The sequence below is a fragment of the Podarcis cretensis genome (genome assembly GCF_951804945.1).
Source record: "Podarcis cretensis genome assembly, chromosome: 6".
NCBI lineage: Eukaryota > Metazoa > Chordata > Lepidosauria > Squamata > Lacertidae > Podarcis > Podarcis cretensis.
Genome location: NC_137175.1, coordinates 50,146,672 through 50,174,162, shown reverse-complemented (window position 1 = coordinate 50,174,162; position 27,491 = coordinate 50,146,672). Strand labels below are relative to the sequence as shown.

General features: G+C 47.3%; 1 protein-coding gene across 1 annotated transcript; it reads right to left on the bottom strand.

The window, feature by feature from the left end:
* Positions 1-821: 821 nt before the first annotated feature.
* Positions 822-26,765, bottom strand: CSF1 (colony stimulating factor 1). Its single transcript, XM_079981940.1, has 10 exons — positions 26,394-26,765; positions 25,806-26,239; positions 20,163-20,294; positions 14,586-14,651; positions 12,439-12,612; positions 11,248-11,413; positions 8,519-9,651; positions 6,888-6,946; positions 6,518-6,576; positions 822-4,420 (listed from the first exon to the last, which is right to left on the bottom strand). Exons 3-9 carry the CDS (start codon positions 20,286-20,288, stop codon positions 6,519-6,521), a joined length of 1,782 nt encoding a protein of 593 aa, XP_079838066.1. The 5' UTR covers positions 20,289-20,294; positions 25,806-26,239; positions 26,394-26,765; the 3' UTR covers positions 822-4,420; position 6,518.
* Between the last annotated feature and the right edge of the window lie 726 nt (positions 26,766-27,491).

Below are 27,491 nucleotides of genomic sequence, written 5' to 3'. Positions count from 1 at the left end.
GTGTTCACTTTTAAAACCAGAATGTTTTCTGGAAATATGACAAAATTGCAGTCCAGTTTTGTGTATTTTGCCCCCCCCCCCAAAAAAGCACAAATGTTTAAAATGCCTCACACCTGATACAAGGCAGATTGCTTTTTCCTTACTCTGTTTCAAAAGGCCAAATAAAAATTGTTATGAGGGGGGGGAACCACCACCCCCAAAGCTCCTTATCTGTGCTTCCCATTCCTGAGCAAGAACTTAATTTGTTCATAAAGTGAGAACATATGTTCAAGGAGCGAGGAAGATATGTTTCGCAAGTCTTCAAGTCACTGACATGCCTTTTCTTTTAACAGCGATGTTTGCTACTACAAAGCTGAATGTTGTTAACATAGGCCATATTAAAATGCCCAGGTGCTGACTTACTCATCCCAGAGGCATCTGGCTGGCTGCTGTGGGGATAGGATGCTGCACAATCTATCAGGGCTCTTCCTTATCTCCACTTCTTGTTCCCGGAAAGTTGCCTTTTCCCCTACTAACCGTGATTTTCTATTAGTGCATACCTGAACTCACCCTCTGCATGCCTCGTCCATCTCTATGTGGTGCTATATCCCTAGAACTTCTCGTTCCATCTTGGGATTCATGTAGTTTCTGCTAGGTAGTGCAGAAAATGTGACAGTACAAGATACTTGGATGCTTAAGCTATGCAGCTCTGGCCCTGTACAATGTCTGGATGACTGACTGCCTTCCAAGCTGCTTAGGAAACATGACTTAATAATTTACCCCAATAAATTCCTTGTAGACCCCTCCTCTCCAATTGTAAAAACGATAACGTCACACAGAACTTTAAAAAGTGTTACACACATTCGTGTTTTTATTATTAAATACAAACTTTCCTATTTTTAAATAAACATTTAAACAGCTTTTTTAAAAAAGTCTTTAATATAAAATATTTCATTGTTTGTAAAAATATATATATAAAAAGAACACAGTCTGAACCAGAATTGCAACTCCATTTTTAAAAAAGGAACTCCTCTTCATTGGTTTTTCCCTATATTAATAAAAGGAGGCAAGGGAAGGGTGGCTGTTAAGGCATTAAGGCCAAATCCTAAGTTTTGCTATGCTGGTGAATAAGTGTGCAAGATGGAACGTACTGACTGCTGCATCCAAACACCACTGCAAACCTGGCCACAGGGTGCTAAAACAAACAGGGACTGTTCTTCATCTGATGCATATCAAAAGGTAGTCCTATGCCATGGCTCATTGACCTATACAAGTAGCTAATGCTTGGTCTCTGCCAAAAACAGAGAGGGAACTTGTCTGCTTCTGAGGTGTGAGCAAGCTGCCCATGAGCACTGCAGCTAAACTAGGAGCAAAGAAGGGGTGGCAAATGAGGTTTCACTGAAGGCCCCCTTGTTGCAATGCAAGTGCCAGCAGAAAACAAAATAAGGCAACTTTTGCCACTTTTGCAAGGATCATTGAATTAGCGAGATCAAAATTAGTGTATGCAAGCCCTGAACACCAACCAGGCCATACGCCCTCAGGGTGCTGCACACAAACACACACACAGTATAAGGCATAATATGATGCACTGGCACATTGAATAAGAGAGTCACCAGCATTTGGTGCAAACATGGAGGCCTGCTCACATCAATGGAGCAACATACATGGCACGATCAGCACCTTACAGAGCCTGGCTAGTTGCACCCACACCTTCCTCCAATACAAACAGTTTATCAACATTTCATCCATTACATTAAAGCACAAATGGGGAAAGGCTGCGTCGTTACCCTGAGGCCAGCTCAGCATCGCAGCTACAAGCAGAGATGGAGAAAGCAGGGAGGGCAAGAGGTGAGGCAGATAAGGGCTGCTGGTTGTGGTGAGGATGGATGGAGAAGAGGCATGGAATGGCAAGAGGCTGGACCAGATGCACTCACTCATCGACACTCACTCATTCAATCCAGGGTGGGAATGTTCTCAGCACACAGGAGGCAAAACATGTTAAGTATACAAAGTGCAAGAGCTTCGCTTCACTTCAGAGCTGGGCTGCGGCAACTCCCGTTGGCCCTCTACACATCAGCTCTCCACTACAACATGGAAAGAGATGCACAGGGGAGCAAGGAAAGTGTGGGTCCTTCTGAAGAAAGCCTCTAGTAGCAGCTCCCGGGTCGGCAATTATTAAGCTTCAGAGCAGAAATACACAATAAACACAGGGTGGTCCTCAAACCCATGATACGTTTGGCACTCTAAATTGAGGGTGTAGCACTGCAGGGGATAGGCAGTGGGTACGGTGGCAGGTAGCCCCCATTAGATTCTCCCCTGAAAATGCCTTCACACCGTTAAAACAACAACAACAACTTAACCCTTGCCCACCACCCATCTTCTCAAATTTTAAGTAAACCCAGCTGGGAGGAATAGAGCTCGCAGGGGCATCTGGAGGAGAAACAGCAAGTTTATGTTGTTGTTATGTACACCCCAACTTTCCAATGTTTCCCTGCAAGTTTCCCCCACGATTCAACTTGGAAAATGTAGGCATGGGAACACAGATTACCAAAGCCCCCAAGTTTCCTAAATTAATTTGTGGAAGATGAGAGGGGTGGGTCTTAACACTTTCCTTCCATTGGTACAAGAGATCAAGGGTGCGGGGTTGGGGTTGGGGAATCAATTTCTGTAAAATGGCATAGCTTTGGCAGTTCCAAGAGCCAAGCTCACCTTAGTGGGGAGGCGGGTAACTGAGCAGGGCCAATATATTTAACTTCTGTACTGCTGAACTTCCCTGCAGTGCCCTGCATTGTTCAGCAGGCTCTGGGAAGTGGATAATCTAAACACAGCTGGAAGAGGCTGCATCTCTCCTATGGATATAGTTACAGCTGCAACCACTTCAGTGCCAGATCTGCTCATGTCCTGACTTACAAGGCATCACTTCCTCTCTGGGTCAAGACACAATGCAGGTGGGGTATGGGGAACTGGGAGTGGTGCTATATTCTACATTTCCTGACAATATTACCAGAGTGTGTAACGCACTGGATTTCAGTTGATGGGTTGCATCAGTGATATAAACACATCACTTTTCCCAGGCAGATAAAGGCTGTGGTTATATATCACCCCCAGTATCAGAGGCACGATGCTGGATGCTGGGGAGCAGCGGGAAAGGACTACTCTGCTCACAGCCCACTTGCCAGCTTCCCGTGGGCATCTGGTTGGCTACTTGTGTCTGATCCAGCAGGGCTCTGCTTATCTGATAAAGACAGAGAGATCCATTCCTAAAGCCCTGCTAGAACAGAGATGGGGCAGAATCCCAACAGAACAAGGATTTCTATTTGTGCAATTAACTACCCACCCTTCTCTCCCTTATTCGGCACTGGAGAGTTGGGAGATCCCCAAAACAGATTTTTTTTGGGGGGGGGTACCGTTGCACAAGCAGAAATCTTTCCATCGATGGAACAGTTGCTTTGTGATACATTTATCTAACCCCATTTTTAAAAAAGCCAACTTAAGCTAGGAGTCGTCATCATAAGACTGTGCTGTATTCCTTATCTAGTCTGCCCTAAAGTGCAACTAAAATCAAATTTTATTAAGTGACCCCTGCTAGTCCTGGTAAAAAGTTAAAAGCAGGTCCCATTTTGTAGGTTGGGATTAACAAAAGGGGGTCCCTGGAGTGAAGACATAGAAGGCCACTGGGATAGCAAACTCTCAGATTAATGCATTAGGCTATTTGGGGAGATAAAAATGGAGGATGTTTTGCAGGGGAGGAGGGAAAATGGGTGTCCTTCCTTGGGCTACATTATACACATGGCTTAAAGGCAGGTGGGGAGAGAGTGCCCATTCTCTCTACAGAACCACAACTTGCCATTATTCATATCTATGGGGAGTTATGTCTAGGAAAATATATAGATATAAGGCCCAAGATCCTATGTCTTCTCCAAAGGAGCTGGAAGCCCTGGAAGAGAGTCTTCTTTCCCAGATACATAGCTGTTCAAACGGCAGACTCAACATCCATCTCTGGAGAGGATGTCACCCTTTCCACTCTGGAAGGCAGTAGGGCACAGTGGTTCTTAGAAACTCCCTCTCTCACCATCAGAAGAGGCCTTTTGAAGTCCAAAGTCAGCTTCCAAACAGTTTCCATCCTTCCCACCAAGTTCCAGCTTGTTGTCTGACTGGCAGAAAGAGGGCAGCTTGCAGTTAAGTGTGAAAGCCAACCTTGAATGCCAGGAATAAATATAGCGTCCATTTCCCGATGAATCCCTTTCCGTCGCAAAAAATTTAAAACATGTCTGGGAAGAGAAAACACTCTTCGTGAGAAGGGACTGCAATTGCTTCAGTTCCCAGAGTCCAGTTTGTGTTAATTTCTCCCAGTAGTAACAAGAGGGCTGTCCTTTTAAAAAAGAGGGATTTACTGCCCAGTCCCCACGTGGCTTGTCATCCCAGAGGGAAAGGGGTCCAGCTGGAAAGAAGAAGACAAACATTACAATGACACAATGTCTAACCACAAGGGGGGGCATGTGTGGCTCAAGCATAGGCCAAGCCACTTTGCAGGACTCGGCCAAGGCAGATTTCCATTTTAATAATTTTCTCTTCGGGGAAAATTAAAGCGATTTATGAACAGAACACAGTTCATATTTACAATATAACAACAACAAAAATACAACAATAATATTAAAAGTCCATTCTCGGCTGACAATCACAACAACAGTAGCACCATAGGAAGGATCAAAGCACTAAGACAGACTACCAAAAGGGGTTTTTTTTTGTTTTTAAATAGAGCCCGATTTTTGACAGCAATATTGCCAGATACACATTTCAAAACAGCTAGTTTACTAGCCAAATTTTGCTTGCTTAAAGAGTTTACTCAGTGTTTCTATGAAATGGAGGACTAACTCATAGGATTTTTCTTATTTTGCCTCTTGACAGGTATGAAATTTTCTTACCTTCCCCCCAGTGGGAAGGCAGCTTTGGGAGTGCACTTTTAAACAGGAGAGGAGAAAGTTGAGCAATTATACCTTCCCTCCCCACCCCCCACAAGCCCTGAGCTGAGCCTAGTGTCATGTGGGGCTGATCTAAATGAAGCCATGGGAAGCAAATCACAGAACTTCAGGGAAATGTATTCCAAAATCCACACACTGGTACCTCTGGTTACATACTTAATTCATTCCAGAGGTCCGTTCTTAACCTGAAACTGTTCTTAACCTGAAGCACCACTTTAGCTAATGAGGTCTCCTGCTGCTGCTGTGCCGCCACCTTGCAGTTTCTGTTCTCATCCTGAAGCAAAGTTCTTAACCCGAGGTACTATTTCTGGGTTAGCGGAGTCTGTAACCTGAAGTGTATGTAACCCGAAGTACCACTGTATTAGAGCTATACCTTTATTAGGTCAACTGATACCTAATAAAGGTATAGTTTTCCCCCCATAACTTTCTTCAGGAAAGGGGAGAAGATTTGGCTGGCTATCTATCTATCTATCTAATTTGTATACCACCCTTCATCCATAGATCTCAGATGCAACAACAAAAGTCTGCATCTGGCCAAGAGCATTAAACTGGAATGTGGGGAGGAGGAGGCAGCAGACCTTCAAATGAGACTCATTTGAAGCAGGGCAGGTTTTAATGACCAGCAGCTTTGACTCCGGCACATCCTACGAGGGCCACTTTCTGCTCCCACATTTTACACAAGGGTGACTCCAACCTTTACAACAACAACGAAAGGAAAGTCCTGCAAGCAAGTGGTAGTTCTCTAAGCCATTCCTCACTCCCCACCCCCAAACCAAGAATGCACCACAAATTGCATAGATCCTTATCTGTGGCTGCCCCCAAGGACAAAGTCACATTCCACTGCACTTAAGACACATTTGCGGGAAACATGTCCCTACGCAGAAAGGAGGTGGTAGGTTGCATGTGCCCAACGGCATTCGCCTGGTCAATAAACCAATTTCTGAGCCCACACACAAAAAGCACAGGAGACATGGGGAAACAGATCAGAGGCCTGTCTACTCCAACCTCCCATTTCCAGCAGTTGCCAGCCAGACACATCTGCCAAGGCACCACATGCCAGGCAAGAAGGTAATAAATAACCTTGCTCTCAGTCTGTCCCCAGTAGCTGGGAATCAGAGGGACGCTGCCTCTGAGTCTAAAGGTCCCATTTTCCCCACGCCCATCCAGATTTGTTTGTGGCACAAGGATCTGTCTCAGCTCCATCCACGAATACACAACCCCTGCAAATAGACCTTCTCTTGGAAAAGAGGGCCAGAGTGGACAGGGAGCTTCTCTCACAGTACTAGAATATGAGATCATTCAGTGAAGCTGCATGGTGGGAGATTCAAGGTAGGCAGAATGAAAGGAATTCTTCACACAGTGCAGTTACAGCTATGGAATTCACTTCCAGAAGATGTAGCAATGGCCACCAACTTAGAAGGAGATTAAGGCAAATTCACAGAGGATAAAGCTATCAGTGGCTACTAGTCATGATGGCTAGAAGTCTGGCTGGCCACTGCAGATACAGAATGAGGGAGTGGGTAGCCCTACTGAATCAGATCAAAACCTGTTCTTACCTCATAGTTCCTCCTCCTGTATCTGCAATTCCAGATCTCCCTCCCTTCTATTCAGTGGCCTGGGGAGAAAGGAGAAAAAAAGGGATTAGAAGTCCAACACTGAAGACTAAAAGCAAGAACTGATACATCACGAGACTACATCTCCCTCTGTATGGTAGAAATCCACCTGGCATCTTTTCCTCTCAACAATAGTTGGTGTACCCAATAACTGCATTCTGTGGGGAACAGGCTAAGTTTTCAGACATGGGCTCTACAACTCACAGCAAGATTCCAAGGATGATGGAATCTCAAGGAATTAGCTATCTGAGAGCAAGGGGCCTATTTCACCCTAGTTATACATCTGAGTTATGCAAACCTTCTGCCTTCTTACCTTCCTTCTTGCCTTTCCAGGTTTCTCTCATTTCTCTGCAGTCGCCTCCTGGCTAGCATCTGCGTGGAAGAAAGGAAATATTTACTACTATAAGGAATGTTGATATGAAGCAAGAGTGAGGTTGCATGGCTAGTATTGTCAAACTGGCTGTGCAGTTTGAGATGCTATGGTTGTCCTAGGACAGGCATAGGCAAACTCCAACTCTCCAGGTGTTTGGTACTACAATTCCCATCATCCCTGACCACTGGTCCTGTTAGCTAGGGCTGATGGGAATTGTAGTCCCAAACACCTGGAGGGCCGGATTTTGCCTATGCCTGTTCTAGGAGGACAAGCAGGCATGTTGCCCTAGCAAGCTCTCATTGTAGTTTTGAGGGCTAGGAGGCCATCAGTTCACCCACTAACCAACAACTTTACCAGTTGCTGGTAAAGGCCCATCCCAAGCCCCAAACCCCAGCATAACTGGAATTTCCTTGGGGCAACCTAGTCAGATGGGCAGAGTACAAATAATAAAATTATATTTATTATTTATGCCAATGCCATTAGCATCCATAGAACTGGTGTCACAGACACAAGTGAAGATATGCCACCAGGTTCCTGCCCTGTCTTCCCCTACCATTTTTAACACTTTGCCTTTTAAATCTACTTTTCCCCATAAGAGTTTCATGAACACCATCTCAACCACACTCTTCCTACACCTAAAAAAAAAGTCTCTCGTGTTCCCCCTGTCATTACATGAGACAGGGATCTCACTGCAGATGGTGAACAATAAAGACAGCATTAAAAGAAAGCTGCTATTACCTGCCTGAAAGCATAACAAATATTTTAGCATGCAAGAAACAACTACACCCCCTCTCCTAACAGTAGTGATAAGAGTCAACCTTCTGAACATATACACTGACTGCAAGGCAGCTCCACAAATCAAGAGATGCTCTCAGTTTCCTATAGGACTTCTTAAGCTGTGGGCATGAATCAAGCGTGTGCTTGGGAATGGTTAAGCCCTGTCCAGAACCGGAAGAGGTGGTCAGTCACCACTGGCAAGATGAAGTACAATGGACCTTGCTGGTCCACTGCTACATATCCATTTGGTTCCTACTGGGAATGGCATCACTTTCAACTCCCAGAAGACTTTCAGTCTATTTAGGCTGGAAAATGTGACCATTTTTACTTAAGAACTATGTCACAGGAAGGAGAACTCATCCGCTCCACATCACCCATCAAGGACAGCAGCATTCACCCCCAGCACTAGGACCTTACTGCCAAGAACACTTCCAGACTTTGTGGTGCAGAGCCACAGAGGTTTCCCCTATAAAAAACATATCTAACTTGTGGCTGTAGAACTGCTTGGATTGTCTGAGATTACATTCAGTTGCAGGACACAACGACAGTAGGAAGTATGCACCGGGAGACACATACCCCTTAAGACCTAGCTGGCTAATCCTTTTCTTCATTCCAATAAAAGAAATGCAGATGGATGTTTGCCCACATCCAATAATGTTCTACCCTGAGAGGAGGGAGTGTACTTTGAGTTCAGCCGCTTCTGCCTTCTCCATTGATGTATTCACAAGGTATGCCCCACATTTGCAACCCAAAGAGAATAAAGGAGAACAGTTTAAGTCAGGTCCTGACCTTACCCTGGATTTATGGAAGTAGAAGAGCAGGCCACCCACAGCCAACAGGATTCCCAGGACACTGGGTACCACCACATAAGTCACAGCCATCCCTTGGGTATTTCTGGCTTCTGGCTTCTCGCTGTGCTTGTCTGTGTTCGGAGGAATGAAGCTCAGATCAGAGCTGGGACCTGGCATGCTATCCTCCGGCTCCCTGCCCTTGGCTGGGCCCTCTTCTTGTTCCGCTCGTCTCTCTCGGAGCTGGGTGCTGGGCGGTACTCCTGGGGCTCTACCTTGGCTGCCCTCCGCCCCCCAGGAGTAGCTTTCTGGGGGTACCTGCCTGTGAGATGATGGACTGTTTGTCGTCACCACCAATCTAGAAAGCTGTTGTGCAGCAGAGACAGGATCCTCAGAGACAGGGAAGAGTGTGGGGTCACTGGGCGAGAGGGCTGCCCCACTGCCACTGGAGGGCACCCCTGCGCTCTCTGCAGAGTCCAAACTGGCAAGAGACGCCAAAGTTAGGCCAGATGCGCTGCTTGTGTCAGTCATAGCCCAACCAGATACATCCATTTCAGTTGATTGAAGCCACTGCTTTCTGAGGTAGGGTTTGGCTGAGCCAGAGAAAGGGGAAGAATGGGAAGGGAATTCATGGGGCCATGTCTGGCTCCTGCCAGCCCCAGAACCAGGGAGAGGAGACCCTGTCCCCATAGGTTCAATGCTTTGTTGGCTAGAAGGAAGGGGAGAAATGTTTTTGAGCCTGGGGGACCAGGAATCAAAGGTTACGGCTGAGTCCAGGAAGGATGCAATGTTTGTGGACAGAGGGTCAAGTCCCTGGGACACAGCTGCCAACGCTAGTTCTTCTGGCAGTGAGGACATGACAGCCTCAGTGCTAGCTACGAAATCCGTGGGCGCTGGAGCTCCTTGGCCCCTTTGGGTGCTCCTAGGCATCCTGGGCCTGGTGCTACCCTGTGACCCGCCTTGAGTCTGCATGGTGCCAGGCTGCATAAAGAGCTGGAGAGTGCTGGCAGCTGCCTCTTTGCTGTCCAGCTGGTCTGCAATGGAAGAGGAAGGCTCAAAGGTTGGAAGGAGAGAAGCTGAGCCTCTGCCACTCATGGGGCTTGTGGCTGGACACGGGCAATCCTGGTCAGTCACCACACCTGAAAGATCCAGATAAAGAGAAGAGAATGGCCATAGAGTAACCAGCAAGAAGAACAGAATGGATGCTTCAAGCCGAGATCAGCCCCTTCCCTCAAAAATCACCATGCTAAGGCGGGGCAGACCAGTGCCAAAAAAGCAACAAAACAAGTAAATGAAGCAGAGGCAGCAAAGCAACCACAACACTTCCAGGGGACCAATGGATGGAACAAGACACTGCAAGATCAGCTGGGAACAGCAACTCCCAAGAGCATCACATGCAGCCCAAGATTACTGAGAGCACACAGGATACCAAAGAGGCCAGAGAACCAACTCTGGAGGAATGGCATCGGATCAAGATTCAGCTAGTTTAGCAAGCCAAAGCAAGGGCAACCACAGCTTCTGCACATGCCTCCATGAGCAGAACAGCAGAGGGAGCAAGCTGGTCAAGCAAGAAGCAGCTGATCAAGCAAGAATCAAGGGAGGAAGCATGGTGCTCCTACTTCGCTGTCCTTCCCAGCATTGCAGGCAATGTGCACACAGGGACAGAACATAGAATATGGACTCAAGAGGAAGACAGCGACTGCATTCTCCACACCGGCAAAACCAAGCACCACTCAGAGAACGGGCAGCGTCATTGTGCCTATTGGACCAGATGAGCAGGCAAACCAAGCTAGGAAGTGGTTCACTTGAGGCCAAAGCACTAGGCCTGACCAAGTGAGCATCTTCTAAAAGGCGGACAATAGGATGGCTTTTTCTTAAGGCTGTTTCTGAGAGTTGCATGTATGTGTGAACATCAACAGCAATGCAGTGTCTTCTCAACTTTGGTCTGCGTAGCCCAGCGCCTCCCTGCCTGGCCAATCTGTTTTGAGGGCCACCACAAGCATGACATCTCCAAACCTCTGCCCTGGCAGAAGATCCCATTTCTGCAGGTCACATATAGACATACTATGCCAAGCCACTTCTGGGATTTCCTCATGGTCTGACCACAAGCAGACAAGACTGTTATTTGTAAAGGTCAGGGTACATCAAGAGGGTACTTTGCATGAGCAAAGAACTTCCAAGGTTAGAAGAAACCCTTCAGAAGGGATCTTTGAACAGCCTTTGTCAACACATTTTGAATCTTCTCTTAAGCCATGTGGGGGAAATACATATTTTACTGGGAGATGGGGAGGTGAAAGCTAAAAGTCCCACTGTGTCCTGATGAGCATGCAGAGGGCCTTGAATTGATTGTTGGACTCTTAACATAGTCAGTTTTGCCCTTGCCACAGATCAGAGAGATAATGCTCATTTCAAAAACATGAAACTTCTGTTGACTTAAGGCTTTAGCAGTTAGTAACCGCACAAACAAGTGTAAATACACAGAAGCACACAAACAAATGCGCACAAATAGCAGCTCTGGAATACCCTCCCAACCCGGAATGTTTCATTTACCTCAGCCTCACCAGTGCACTGACACCCCCCCAGATGGCTAGGGCTAACTAATGGCAGCTGTAGCCCCAAACATCTGGACAGCGCCAGTTTGGGAAAAGCCAAGTTAACTTAGAAGCCTCCTGCTCCTCAAATGCTGCCCCAGCAGCTGCCAGGAGATGCAAAAAAACCCCAGAATTTTCTGTTACCTGGAGATGTTGTAATCTTCCCTTCTGAGTCGGAACATTTCTTAAAGACACTGCTGCAATCATGGCTGAAATTTCCTTTGGACAAGATTTCCTTAGCTTTGCTGAAGTACTCATGCACCAGCTTCAGCATCTGCCTTGCAGTCCGGGAGAATGCCCTGGTGCAGTGCTATAAGAGACAAAAAGAGAAAGTAGGGGGGTGGGAATCAATGAGCCACTATCTGAATCTGCCAGAACCAAACAGCCACCATAAAAAATATCTGAGGAGGCATATGCAGCAAGAGGCAGTCACTGTGACCCAGCAAAGGCTATCTGGCTACACAAAGCAGGCTTCCAGCACCTCTGAATTCTCAGCGATGGATTCTGAACCCCATTTGGAGAGCACTCAGCAGTGTAAGAGTTTTAAGAGGTCCCAGTAGCGCAGAGAAGAACTTGCATCACTTGTGATGCTGCTAGAACCGTCAACAGTTTTCCTCCAGCTGCAGATAACCAGCCTAGGTACTGCCTAATTTTTGTTACTGCTGTTATACGTCCCCCCTTTTCTCCAAGGATCTCAAGATTGTGTACATGGTTCTCTCCCCTCCTTTAATCCCCACAATAGCGCTGTAAGGTAGTTTAGGCTGTGAGGCAGTGACTGGCCCAAAGTCACCCAGTGAGCTTCATGCCCAAATGGGGATTTGAACTCTGGTCTCCCAGGTCCTACTTCAACACTTCACCCACCACACCATACTGGCTCAGTAATTTGGATGGAGGCATCATGGATTAAAACTCCCTCCCCTACAACATGGTCATGATCTGACTCATGGAGTCCTGCACCCCAGAGCTAAAGAAGTGAGTAGCATCATGTGTAGAGCAGCCCTAACAGACTGCTGTTTTCAAAGAGAGTGCTCTAGCTCAGGGATGAGGAAGCTGTGGCCCTCCAGATGTTGTGGAACTCCCAACTACCATCAGCTCCTGCCAGCATAGGCAACTGCCAGGAATGATGGGAGCTGTAGTCCAGCAACATCAGAAGGGCCAGAGGGTTCTCCACCCTAGCCAGTAGAGCAAGTGCATACGTCACACAAGTATTGTCAGTCCCCAGCTTCTTTCCCACTTCCATAGAGCACACGTTTCAGCTGCCATTTAGTCTCCTAAGTCTCACCACAGATCTGTTAGCATCCGTGAGAACTGCAAATCTGATAAGTAAAAGGTTACCTTGCTCTCTTCTTCATCGCTGCTATTAATTTCCATGCAGTCTCCAACTTCTATGTGCCAGTCCTTTACCTCTTTCATTGTGTCAGAGTTTGGAGTATTTTGCTTGAATTCAATACTTTCAAGGATGTTTCTTAGAGGAGAGTATGCCGCTCTGAGAAAGCATTTGGGGTCATCCTAGAAGGCAACAGGGACAGGTGTCCATCATAGAAAGACTCATGGCTGGTGTCAAAGATCAGCTATGCACGGCATCTACCATCATCAGCCCCCAGTTGCTACTTCTCCTTGTTGGTGTTGCAGATTCCACCTTCCCTCTCCAAACAAGTGAATGGTGGTTAGAGTGAAAAAGAGGAGCAGCTTCTCTTGATCTGGCTTCTCCCTCTGAGTAATTGGATTGGGTCCAGAAGAACAGGCCAAGAGAATGGGCAATAACAGCTTTGATGAACTCCCAAGCAAGGGCTGCTTTAAAATAATTCCCCCAAAGCCTGAAGCCAGCAGAGAAATTTCTCCAAGTGTCCTTCAGGATGAAATACCCCATGAAGCAAACTGAGAGACCACAGGACTTGTGCAACATCTTATAAGGGGCTGGGATGGGCAGAAAGACCAAGTCTCCCAAATCCATGACTGGTGACTTAACCACAAGGTCATCTATGCAGGATTTTAGCTCACACATTCTCTAAATAAGTGAACTCAGGGTTCCTCAGAAGCTTCATCAAAGGTGCTTCAGTAAGAAGATCAGGAGTGAGAGACAAGTTGCTGGAAAGGCAGCACATCTTCTGCCATTACCAAACTTCCTCTCAAACAAGCTGTGCCAATACAGCACAGGCATATGTTTAAATCTCAACAGGCCCAGCCAGAATCCCACAGGAAAAGTGTGTCTGTTCCAGGATATGCCCCAGAACAGGCACAGGCAAACTCAGGCCTCCAGATGTTTTGGTACTACAACTCCCATGATCCCTAGCTAACAGGACCAGTGGTCAAGGATGATGGGAATTGTAGTCCCAAAACATCTGGAGGGCCGAGTTTGCCTATGCCTGCCCCAGAATAATCTATAACAAAATGGAATTATTTGGCAGATACACAGAGGTTCCTCAGCCAAGCTAGTGGCTCAGTTCAACAGTTGAAGTATGGTTTAGAGCATGGGTGGGCAAACTAAGGCCCGGGGGCCAGATCTGGCCCAGTTGCCTTCTAAATCCGGCCCATGGATGGTCCGGGAATCAGCGTGTTTTAACATGAGTAGAATGTGCCCTTTTATGTAAAATGCATCTCTGGGTTATTTGTGGGGCATAGGAATTAGTTCATTTCCCCTCCCAAAAAATATAGTCTGGCCCCCCACAAGGTCTGAGGGACAGTGGACCAGCCCTCTGCTGAAAAAGTTTGCTGACTCCTGGTTCAGAGTTTTATGTGTGATGTGCTTGTGTTTGCACAGTTCCTTCTCACCTAGAACGGCCACAAGGAAGAGATTGGAAGCACCTGATTCCAAACCAAAGTTCCTCATTTATATCCAAACTCAGGGGAAGTCTGCTTAGTTTAAGCAACGAACAGACAACCAACTAGGATCATAAGCCATCATTTGATTCTTAAGATCACGATCATAAGTCAGGATCTTCACCACACCATAATTCCCCTGGGTTTCAACATAAAAGTGGTTGGTTTGCAACCAGAGATGAAAAATTCCAAGGTACTTGTGACTGTGCAAGAAGGAGGGAGGTGTGTGTGTAGGTGGGGGGGGGGGAGCAGATGAACCTAAGGCTTGCACAGGCTCATAATGCTCAAATCATAGTATAGTATTAAAAACACAAAGAGCTCAAGGTGTCCCCTGAAGGTATGATGTTCAAAGCCACTGTTCTCAACTGGGGGTGGGGAGCCAGCCCAGGCCACAATCCCTTGATGTCCGGCTCTGTTCTCCTCCTCCAGGGCTGTTACTTGGTTGGAATGTGCCCTTAAAATGCAACCACCTTGATGGAAGATGGAGAGTGATGTATTTCTGGCCATTCCCACTTTTCCCTCAGAACATTGCCCAACAGGGATGAAAAATGTCCCCCCCCCCCGCCCCTTGTCTAAACACGAGGCATTCCTTGGTAACACACACCAAGTCCCACAGATGTGTCAGCAGCACAGTAGATGTGTGTCCCACAATTCCAACTCACCAGCTCTCTCTCATCCACATACTCAAAGGACAGCTCACATGAGGGCTTCATCATCTGACTATCAACCTGTAACAAAAAGGCACAGACAAGTCAAAGCAACTGTAGTGGACTTTTAGTTTAGTTTCCTTCATCAAGGAATCCAGAATACAGGAAAGAATATCCCCACCAGCCTACACTGCTAGGAATATTTTATTGACAAAACAAACCCCCGTGTTGGAAAGAGAATGTCAGCAATGTCTAGGCAACACGATGATCATGTACATACGCAATAGACAATCTTTATAGAATTCCTTCAAACCATAACAAGTACAAAATGAAATCTTTAGTCTCAAAGTCTCTTAAAATCTTTAAATGAAATGAGGTATCAGACTTTGTACGATGAAAGACAAGCTGTGAAGCTTTGTGTATTCAGCAAATATGATGTCCAACACTGAACAGTGATTCCGGATATTGACTACTGTTTCGTAGAATTCTTCATCAGCGTGGTGGGAGGATATAGAATTGCTTCATAAACCCATCTTATTTCAAATGAATGTATGTAAATGAAAATATCAAATGCAGTCACAGAGACTAGGGTTAGGGGCAGCCAAGTAGTGATAGTATGACAAGATTTAGAAATGAGTGCTTGAGTATCTAAGAACTCTCTTCTTTTTATGGTATTGCAGGACTGATAATCCAAGTGCCAACTCTGTCAGCCAGCTGCGTCACTTTGCTGGGAATCTACCGCCTTGGCTACTTGGCCAGCTAAGATTCTGCAAATACATCCAAGCTTCTTTAAAAACAAACAAACCCTCCCCAAAGGTTTCTGGGTAAATTTGCTGCATCTCAGCTGACTAAGCAGCTGAGGCAGTGGGGGCTCCCCCATCACATCCACTCAGAAGAGCACATATAGTTTAGATCACAGAGGACACCTGCAATGTGCACCCTGCTATTTTCTGAACTGCAATTTGTTAGAAAACACACACTGCACATTAGAGCAGTAGTGGAAGCATGTGCACAAGCATATTCTGCCCTGACCGGTGTCAGTGCACCAGGGGCACCAAGCTCCATGCCAGCAAGAACCATGTTGTGGCCATTGAACCAGCTCTGAGCTTTGCAAATCCTTACCAAAGCAAACAGCTGGCTCTCTTTGCCCAGAGGCAGAAGTCAAGTGTCTACCACCCTGTGCCTTCCAAGTCAAGTGCTGACTCAGCACTTTAGAACACCTTCTCCAGCGATCTCAGCCTAGTGCCGGCAGGGAAAAACACCAGGGAATGATTTGGAGCTTCTGCAGCAGGCCAACACGAGATGGGACTGCCAGGAGGGCATGTCGAACTGGAAACAATTGCTTCATTATCTGGAGAGAGCAGCCGCCAGCAACATTTATTCATCACAGAGAAGCAAGCACAATGAGGGCGGGGGAAGGGGCAAAGTTTAGGTTCACTGCCCTAAAAGACGAGGGAAGCATATGCAGCAGTAGGAGCATCTCACTTTCAGTTTTGGTTTTACAAATGTGATCCCGTTTCCATTTGGCCAAGAGATCACAGGATTTTGGATTCTATAGAACCAAGAAGAACAGCTCTGGGGTCAGCGCAGCAACAGCTAGCTAAACAACCTAATCCTTGGCAGGCAGTACAACATTTTGATTTGCATCCTGACTTCTTGCACAGAAACTTAAAGGGGCAGCAGCAGAACCTTAAAAAAATAAAAATTCCAGCACTTTGCAAGCCAGACCACACATTTTACAGCAGAGCTCTCTCCTGAGCATTTTCTTAAATCTGAACAGACTATTTTCATTTCACCTGATGTGCTACAAGATATCTAGGTCTTCATTCATTAGTCTCCCAATTAAGATTTATTGCTCCTTTAAGATAAGCAAAGTCCACTAAAAGTAAAAACAGCTTTGCAAAAACCCGAGTTACTTTTTTCAGCTTCTTTTTAAAAGAGGAAATCATTTAATGGTTGGTGGTTGCAAGCCCAAATTACAGCTAAGTAAGAATCTCAATCGTGGAGCAGTGATCAAATGTTAGCTTTGACCAACTATATCAAATTACTTTTAGCCCAGAAGAGACTTTGTGAAGAGAAGTTTATTTGTACAAGTCAGACACTGTTATCACTCTCAAACAAGAGATAATTAGTACCAGTTGTGTCCTTGATTCTACATAGTAATTTAGGTAATGTTAAGGCTTTAGAGCTTTCTCCTCCGGCATCTTTGGAGGGGAAATTAGTGGTATGATTCTAAGACCCCTAATCTCACACCAAAACTCAGTTTCAACCTCACACCCTGACTATTACACATTGTAGATGGCAGTAAAAACCCCTTAATTCCTCTGCAATGGCGCTGACCACCTCCACTGCTTGGAAATGTCAAGAGAATGATTTGCTATAGCCTAAAGAATGTATCTGAAATGCATAGTTACTCTTTGATATACCTCAGCAGCTGAAGTGTGCTAAGTGGCAAGCTGTGCGCTGCACGGTGCTTTAGCATTCCTCAACTTGTGTACTAGAGACAGAATGTGCCCATCTAAACAGCCAGAAATTAGCTTTCCAGGGGAGAGAGCTGGATCCTGGAAAGTGACAATACATACAGGTCTCGCTATTCAAGCATAATGCATTCTCAGGAATTTGTTTGTGAAGTGAGCATTTACATAACAAGCAGAAGATTTCCACTGTCTCCTGTGGAGGAATTTCTAAGGTGTTCCCAACCACAGAATTTCAACACCCAAATGAAAAAAACCAAGGGAAACCTTGCAAAAGGCAAACAAGGAAGGAAACCAAGTGCCTTCTTAATTGTCTGATCTCTCCCCCTCCCTCCCATCATGGTTTCTGGCAAAACAGCTGTCAATGACTGGCAAAACACAAAAAGTTAAAGGCTTGTTTAAATGGCTTCAGCCTTGTATACCAGAAGGAGTGTCTCTACCCCCATCACCCAGCCCAGATACTGAGGTCCACCTCTGAGGACCTTCTGGCTGTTCCCTCTTTACAAGAAGTGAGGTTACAGGGAACCAGGCAGAGGGCCTTCTCTGTAGTCATGCTTGCCCTGTGGAACGCCCTTCTGTCAGATGTCAGGAAAACAAACAACTATCTGAATTTCAGAAGACATCTGAAGGCAGCCTTGTACAAGGAAGTTTTTAATGTTTGATGTTTTGCTGTGTTTAATGTTTTAATTTGTTAGAAGCAGCCCAGAGTGGCTGGGGCAGTGAAGTCAGATGGGACTACTACTACTAATTTGTTTACAGTACTTCACACAGGACCAGCTGTTGGTATCTGAATCTGCATTATGTATAGCAAGGTTTGGGTACTAATTCCTCATGTTTGGATAAGTCAACTTTCTGTAACAAGTGTTTGTGTAGTGGGACCTGCATATACTAGCAACTCATAGCAACAAGCTTTGCAGAAGGCATCTCCCAAAGGCAAAAGGATGGGACAGCATATAAGCATTTAATTTTATCTCGCCATTTAATTTCTGGATTTCTCCATAAACACAAGAAAAGGTTTTTAAGGTAGCTGACTAATGTCTTACTAAACATGAAGCAGTTCAAGGGTTGCACTTCGTTAGCCACATGGATATCAAGGTGGCAAACCTATTTTTGAGCACAAATCAATAAATTGTGGCACGTGAAAGACTTCAGAGTGAGGCTTTTTTTGGATGACCACCTCAGGCTTTTGTGGTGGCGCTGTGGGTTAAAGCCTCAGCGCCTAGGACTTGCCGATCGAAAGGTTGGCGGTTCGAATCCCTGCGGCGGGGTGCGCTCCCGCTGCTCGGTCCCAGCGCCTGCCAACCTAGCAGTTCGAAAGCACCTCCGGGTGCAAGTAGATAAATAGGGACCGCTTACCAGCGGGAAGGTAAACGGCGTTTCCGTGTGCGGCTCTGGCTCGCCAGAGCAGCGATGTCACGCTGGCCACGTGACCCGGAAGTGTCTCCGGACAGCGCTGGCCCCTGGCCTCTTAAGTGAGATGGGCGCACAACCCCAGAGTCTGTCAAGACTGGCCCGTACGGGCAGGGGTACCTTTACCTTTACCTTTTATGCAGTCTTGTGGAAAGAGGGAGATGCTCTTGATCAGCATCTTTGGAACCAAGACTATTATCTTAGTGCCTGATGCATGTCTGGTCTACAGAATGAGCAAGCTGTTATGCAAACTTAGAAAATGGAAGAGGGTCCAACTAAGGGTTCTGCATAATGCTGCAGGTACAAGAGCTGTAAGCTTTGATCCCAAGCCACTCCAGCCTTCTCTCAATATAGTTACACCAATTATTAGATACCACACACTGCCTTGGTGGGCAGCAAGGCTTATGAGGGTATTTTGATAAGGGGATGGAGAATCTGAGGTCTTCCTAACCTTCTGCAGGAAGTAAACTGCCAGCAGGTCCCATTCCCATAACTGCCAGAACCTCCACACACTTTTCTCAAGTTATCAATCCCTAATCAGGATGCCACAGAGAGCCACATTCTCCCAATGATTAAGCCCTTGAGTTGGTCCTGTGAAACTTTCTTTTCCTGGTTGCTTCTAGTTCTCCTAACTAACTATCATGCTTTGCTGCCACAATCACTTGTGACTGACAGTGGAAAAGAATCTTGATTGAAGCCCACATAATTCCTTGTAGGCAAGATCAAAGCCAGGACCTTTGACAGTTAACCACTGGCAGAGACCTCCCAGCAGTTCCCAAGTGATCCAGGCAGGATCAAGAGTCTGGAAAATTCCAGGCACTTGTTCCCAGAATGTTGTGGTTCTGAATCACCCCAACCTGCTCTCCCCATGACTAGAATGGTGCATTCCAACTCTACCATTCTATAATTGCATTAGCACTTCCTGCTGGAGCTATGCTTTATTACCCTCCTAAGCATCTGTGGAGTGGTCCCCATGCCGTACCTCCCTTTTTAGTTACTAAAAGTCTTCATCGGGGAAGCGCTGAAATGGGTGTGAGAGAGTGCACACGCCTGCACTAAAAGCTCTTTAGCCTGCAGAATCAAGCACAGTCCAGGCTGCATCCAGCTGAACCTCCTCCTTAGTAGCATGCTCAGTGTTAACACTCCCTCCTCACAATATTGGCTCCATTTATCCCCAATTAAAATGGCACTATTTATCTCAATTAAAAGCAGTCATTCAACTTCCTTCCACTATGTCTTCTCTACTTTCATTTTCTACCTTCCCCCTTCTCAACTTCTGCCTTTAGGGCAAGAACAGCTTGTGAACGGAGAAACAAACAGTTCCAGGCACGGATGGATTAATATATTTCCTGTTGATTTTTAGTAGTTTTCATGCATTTGCTTAAAAAGGCAAACTGAACAAGATCATTCAGCATCCTGAGTCAAACTGAACTAACAAACAGCAGAGGCACTGCCTTCTGTTGACCAAAGGAGCTAGTAACTTTATGCCATCACCACAAGATCTATGCATATTTTGTTTTGGGCCTGAACCCAGGCTCATAGTTTGTCTCCCCCAGACAAACCACAAGTGGCAAGCCAAGAACAAACCTTGGCTATGGTTTGTGGCTTGTCTGGAGAGGTGCCTCTGCCCAGCGTAAGATCCAGGTGATTCATCTTCTGATCCATTCTTTCCTGCCACCTTTGCTGTACTAATTGCAAAGAAACTCACCAGGTCCAGCAGGCGATTCAGGTGAACATCATGGATTAAGCGGCTGCAACCTCTGTTCTTCTGCTCTGCTCCATGGATAGCGAAGGCCACAAGGAGAAGAAAGGCCGCTGCAATGTGGGAGATCATCTTTTTCTGTGCAACAAATGAGACAGAGTCAGGATTAAACATGGGGGAAGCCTGCACCTTCATGCACCCTCTAGCCTTGTGGACGTAAACATAAACCTAAGAAAATATGAAGAGCCCTGCTGGATGAGACCCAAGGCTCATCTAGTCCAACATCCTCCCACCACACACCTTGACCAACCAGATGCCTATAGGAAGCCCAGAACTAGGATCCGAGTGCAACCCCTTTCTCCCCATGGTTGCTCCCCAGCAAACTGTATTCAGAGGCATACCAATTCCAATACTAGAGGCAGAACAGAGCAACCATGCTTAGGAGCCAACCTCATATCCCATGAATTTGTCCGAACCCTTTTTAAACCATCCAGATTGACAGCCAACACTACATCTTGCAGGAGCAAATCCCATGATTTAACATATGCACTAAAGGACAAAGTAGTTTTCTCTGTCATGAATCTACTCGCCTGATCTCATCTGATCTTGGAAGCTAAGCAGGGTCAGGCCTGGTTAGTACTTGGATGGGAGACCACCTGGGAACACTAAGTGCCACATGGTTCCTGTCAACCTAGATAGCTCATCATGGTGCTGATAATGCCAAGGTTGGAAATTTGATCCCCATAGGGAGCAGTTGCATATTCCTGCATTGCTGGGGGTTAGACTAGATGATTATCAGGATCCCTCCCAACTCTACAATTCTATGATTCTACTGACATTCAGATTTGTTGGTGGCCTTTGTTCTAGCATTATGAGAAGGGAAAGAAAACACTATCTGCTTTCTCCTCTCTCATTCAAATTCTGTTTCTGCTCACTACACTGCAAAAACGCATCCCAAAGCATGTATGTCTGGCTAGCCCAGGGTTGTGCCCATTTTGCTATTTTTAGATATAATACAGTGTTGTAGAATTTACTTAACTCTTTTTTCAAGAGCATCCAGTGCTTTCTCCACTGCAGTGTGGTCTGCCGCACATTATCCTTCCAAGCCACAAGTGCTGGAGAATCAGTCGCTTCCCCCAACTCTGTCCTCTCACTCTTCCCCCCCCCCCACTGCCAATACCTAGCCATGATATCTTACTATAGAGGATTTGAGTTAATTGCTATGTATAGGAATTGTTACCATCTTCTGGATGGAGACTTTATAGCTATGACTGCACCTCACGTTTTTTAAATAAAGAGAGATGAGGTTTTAACTATCGTCCCATTACTTCCTTCTGAAACCCGTTTGCTTTGTGCTTTCCCACTAGGCTTTTTGGTGCTGGGACTCTGCCACTATATAAAATAAATAAATACATTACAATTCCACACTTTGGGCATGCCTCCAAATATAACCGTTTCCTTCTGCCACCCATGGTGACCTGCAGAAACTGCTACACTTGGGCATCTATTTATGTACGGAGTCTGCACCACAGAGGTGTCCTATTTCTCCCCGGATGCTCCCGTTATGTGTAAGAATTAAAACAGAAAGAGGACCCTTCCCAGCAGCTTTGGAAGAGTTAAATCTGGCCTGCAAGCATTCCTTTCCCATTCCTCCCCACACCCCACCGCCTTTTCCTCTTTCTTATTAGGAGAAGGAGAGGTCAGCTGTAGCCAAGCTGGGAATTTCCCAGTTCTTAGGCCTCAGCTGGATTCTGCACATTCAGATAAATATGCCTTTGCCAGTCTGTGACAGCACTGGCTTTTTCCCCCAGGAAGGAAACAAAAACAGCTCTTGCTTCTCCGCAATATGTTGAGATTTTATTGCTCAAATTCTCTCACGATTAATCAGCCTTCCTTTCCTCTTCCAAATTATTTTATCCTCCCTTCATTGCTGTCTCTGTCCCAATCCTCTTTTCTTCCACAGCACCAATTTCCATTTTCCATAGTAAGGGTTGTAACGGCCAGAAATTGCCCAGGCGCCACTGGAAGCGAGCAAGTCTCATTTGTCACCCTTAAGCCTTCCCACCTGGAATTTCCCCTTCGCATCTTTGGCCATTCCATCAGATCATGAAGGCATTTTCCTTTTCTTTTTAAAGAAGCATTTATCTCTACTGCCTTCCGTAATGCATTTCAGTTCTGGAGCTCAGTGCCAGGCGACACTTCTGCTCACGTTAACAGGCTGTGCAACTGTTTCAGACAGAGGGCAAAACTAAATAGCAAAACTAGGGTGGAGGGCTAACTTGGGTTCAAGCATCCATCAACCTCCTTGAGGTCATTTTATGTAAGCGTCACATGTTTTCTTCCCCCAAAGCAGCCAGCACTGGCCACTGCCATAGATGGAACTTTGCCTCTGTTTCGCTACTTCTCTCCCCACCAAAGCGTTCTGGCAGCTCATCTCCAGGAGCTCCCTTGGACAGCTGGGCACTTGGAGGATACTCAGCAGTCTGCTAACCAGAGTGCTAACTGCCTTCGCCCACGTGATGTTGATACTGGCCTCTGAGGTCCTGCTCATTGTCTGCGGCAAGGCAGAGACAACCAGTCTCTGGAATTCCCTCCTCAGGAAGGCTTTGCCTAGGACAATGTGGTGGGTATCCTATGGCAGGCAGGAGGGGCTAGTTTGTAACGTTCTCCAGCTTCCTTGTGGTTCTGTTGCAAGGAGAGTTACTCGCAAATAACTTCCAGGGGAAAAACAAGATCTCCATAATCAAAAAGGGTTGCAACCACTGTTTATTCTACGCAGAACTACAAACCCACAAAAATTAATGGGCATGACTAACAAAGGTCCATTAATCAGGTGTACTCCAAATAGAACTTTTAATACTGTGGATTGTATCCAGCACAGAACAAAACCAGTTGTCCAGCCCAATTTGGGTGCAACAGACACAGTCAGGGTGTGTGTGATATAAGAGACTAGCAGATGGGGTTTCCCCCCCTACATCTGCCTCCCTGTCACTTCTCAAGCAACTGTATTTTGTGTTCCAGCAACAGCTGTGAAGCCTCTGGTGCCACCCTAGCGAGACACTAAACCCACCTTCTGCCTAGTCTGCTCTCCTGCTCTTCTTTCAGCTAGTCCAGGCCAGCCTTCCCCAACTCAATGTCCTCCAGATGTATTGGACTACAACTCCAGATGTTTTGGAATGCAGCTCCCATCAGCTCCAGCCAACTGGAGGGCACAGGGGTAGGAAATGCTGGCCCAGGCTTTTCATTCCTCCTTCCTTCCTACTCAAGCGCAGAGTCTCTCCCTGACATGTCCTTGCATGTCCACCCACCGTTTTCCTTGGCATCTTCCATTCCACAGGTTAAAAAACACACTTTGCTCCCAAGCTCACATGAGCCTCATTATATGCCATGACATCCATTAGCAAGAAAGCATTACACTGAGTCCTGGGAAAGTCCCTCAAATGCACCTAGCTGCCGGTCCAGTCACTGGGCACAGAAAACAGGAAACATGAAAGGAGGGGAGGAGGGAATAATAAAAACATCACACATAAGGTTTGGAAGAGGCTTCGGAGTCATGCTTTGTTTATTTAACCTTGCCCAGTCACAGAAAGCTCTGGAGATTAAAGTTTCTATCCCTTCAGCAGGTGAGTGCATGCAGAGCACATTAGGACTTTCCCCAGTATTTCAGTGTAAAACGAAAGACTGTAATCCTCATCTTGGTCAGAATCAAGACATGTTCCTATCAGGGAAGGAGGACAATATTCTGCTCCCCAAACACACACATACACTCCACATACAGATGCTGACTAGAATGACAGCTGAACCTTCTTCATCACCAGGAACAGGATCTTAACCTCAATTGCATCCAAGGGCACAGAGGAGGATATGTGTATGACACACACAGCTCTGCCCTCAAACACTTCAGTGCGACTCAGCATCTGCTGCCAGTTGCCTCACTCTGCCCAGTGCTAGGGCTGACCCTGCTTGTTCATCCTAAAAACCAAGAGGGAGCATTTAATTGCATCGGGAGATACTGGAAGCCAAGTCTTCCTAGGAGTCCCACCCTCTGAACCGGATGCCCCATCCTCTCACTCCAAGGAAGTGGAGATCTGCAGGAAGGGAAAACAATCTGCATATACTTAGAGGGCACCCCTGGTGTTTCTGTGTTGCAGGAGGCCGAGCCCAGCTTCAGATCCAGATCTCAGTGAGCATCCTCTGAATGAGCACCCTCATAAGAGCATCATAAAGCTGCTTCTGCAGCTAGAGCATAGAAAGGCAGAACTGCAAAGCCAGCACACTTGTTACCGGAGGACAGTAATCCACAAGGATCAGTGGCGTAGCGTGGGGGGTGCAGGGGGGGGCCGGCCGCACCGGGCGCAACATCTGGGGGTTAGGGCGCGCAAATACACGGGTTAGGGGGCGCAAATCCATGGGTTAGGGGGCACAAATTACTTGCCTTGCCCCGGGTGCTGACAACCCACGCTACGCCACTGACAAGGATCATGTGGGCAGCTCCACTCCAGCCAATATATGCACTGTTAATGTCTAGTGGCAGATGGCACTGATACAACAACCTGAGGTATTGACAGTGCGGCAAGTCGAAATATCATGCCAGAGGCAACTAAGGCTGCAATCCCAACTGCACTTACCGGATAGTAAGCTCCATTGAATCCACTAGGGCTTACTTCCGAGTAGGCATGGGTAGGATTGCACTGTAACTACTCAATGCTATTTAGCCCTGTGCTTGCTCGGGGAGTAGAACGATAGCATCGTGGAGCTGGAAGGGACCCCGGGGTCATCTAGGCCAATCCCCCGCAACGCAGGAATCTCAACTAAAGCATCCAAAACGCCGCGGGCCTTACACGCGTCCGAGTTGCGCGGCAGGGTCAGACCTCCACCCCGCCCGCCTCCGAAGCCTGAGATTTATAACCAGCTTGCAGCGTCGGCCGCGCAGAATGACAGGAGAGCGTGCAAGGGAGGTGGGGAGGCGGAGAGCAAGCGGCGCATAACGCGGGGAAAGGGAAGCCTCAATACTTGGATCCAGGCAGCGGGTGGGCGCAAAGCAATGCCAAGGGTGCCAACTTGAATGGGGGGGGGCAGGTAAGCTCCACCCTGCATGATCGATCACATGACGGGGCTCACCCATACAATTTGAATGGCAATGCCCATCAACTTGTGGTGGGGGCGGGGGGACCCCTCGACCCCGAGAAATTGGCTCCTATGACCTATGCACAAACCGGGACACTTGGATGGGAAAAGTTTCTCACACACACGGATCAGCAGCAGCGCTTTGCGCGTTAGCAGCCAAAGCGGAACACCTGGCTGCAAAGTTTGCGCCAAGCCCTGCGGCCCTCCTCGTGTTTGCTACGGAGTAAAGCGCCGCGTAAACACGCCACACGCCTCGGAGGAGCAGGCTGCGCGGCTGAAAGGGCAGTCACGGACTTACTCGCGAGGAAGCACGCCCGCCACCCCCGTCTCCGAAACGCAATTGGGGGGGGGGGAGATCTGCGCCTTTGCAACTCCAGACCCTCTTACTTCGGCTGCTGCCTATCTTGCTAGTCTTATCAACTCGAATACATTTTTGTGGGAGGGGAGAGAGAAGAGACCCGGACAGTCCCCTCCGGACGGGCTCCGCTTTTCCGTGAAGGGGGTGCCTGGCTCCCTCCTTACCTTGGCCCTGCACGCAGCCCGCTCCGAAAACGCCCCAATCCGTCGCCTTAAGATCCGGGTTGGCGAGAAAGCAGCGTCGGCGGGCGCGCCTTCTTTCCCTCTTGCAAGCTAATCCCGTTTGCAGCAGCGGCGGCGGCCGGCGAAGGGGGCTGGGACTGTGTGCTTTCAGTTCGCGCGAAGCCCAGGAAATGCTGCCTCCGTCCGCTCAGTGCCGCCTGCCTGACTCGCCGGCCTTATAAAGGGCTCCCTCCGGAACATGTGGTTTACGGGAAATCACCTTGGATCGGCGCCACGCTCCCTCCTCTCGACGGGCCCTCCCCCACTTTGTAAAAAAAAGAAAAAAGAAGAAGCCTCTTTTTCCCCCTTGCGCTGTAGTCCCCTCCCCAGATTTGTCACTGAGAAGCTGCAGAACTAGGAAGCGCTTAAAGAAGCCTCTGCTGGACCCAGTGGTGTAGCGTGGGTTGTCAGCACCCGGGGCAAGGCAAGTAATTTGCGCCCCCTAACCCGTGGATTTGCGCCCCCTAACCCTAACCCCCAGATGTTGCGCCCGGTGCGGCCGGCCCCCCTGCACCCCCCACGCTACGCCACTGGCTGGACCCCTTCTCGCCTCTTCAGACGACGGGCCTCCTCCGCATCGCGATGCCCGGGTGGGTGTGTTTTCACCTGGGAATTTCCTTCCTATCCCTAACCCAGACGTCCCGAGTCTGGCAAAGACGACATCTCTCTCGTGGCAACAACAAGTTGCCAAGCCCCATCCGCATATCCCGAATTGCTGCACTAGAGACTTTCCCCACGCAATCCAAGGCATGTCCGCTCCGAAGTAAATCCCATTGAGTTCAATGGAGCTTGCTCCCAGGTTGAGCCGGAGGCTGCAGTCCGATCACCGTTTAAGTTAAGTCCTCGCTCCTGCAACCTCACCTGTAAAATGAGGATAATAGTGGCCTAGCGCACAGAGAAGGGTTAATAGCAAGTCTTGGCAAAGTAACACCTTGGGCCATGCTGGATTAAATGCACATGTCTTTGAGTAATGGTTTTGTCTTTTCTGATATTTTTGGGGTTTTTTGCATGCCAGTGTTAGTTGTTATTTTATCTCTGGCATAACACAATCATCTCTCTCTCTCACACATCACTTTTGTCATTTTTAAAAAGCACAGGTGTTCATTTGGGGAGTGTCATTTGGGGCCCGCCCCATGTTCCTGAGCCCCTCTGCCATCAACTACCAGCTGCTGTGCCATCCAAGCTGCCCTTGCCCATCTTCTAAACCAGAAACACTACAGGCACTTCTATAGCCCTTGAAGGCAGAATGGAGACAAAGAGGGCAGCTTGTGCTGTTAAACATAAAAACGGGGTTCTATTTCCAGCTGAGAAACTGCAGGGTGGCCATATGTCACATGCTATGAAGTGCAAGCACTTCAAAACCAAAAGTCAGGAAATGGGTCAAGATGGGCACCTGCCATTTGATTACTGTTGTGGAAACAATGACATGTGGTGGCTGGTCCCCATATTAAAATTCCAGCTGCAGGAAGGAAACAATACTGGGAATTTCCAGCAGATATGTTGCATCCATTTATAGTGAAACTCCCTATGTGTTCAAGAGATTCACCGTGCAGAAGATTCCCACAGGGTGTAGGGTGGTTATTTAGGGTCTGTATTTATTATGCATAAATAAGAGATTTCATATCTGTT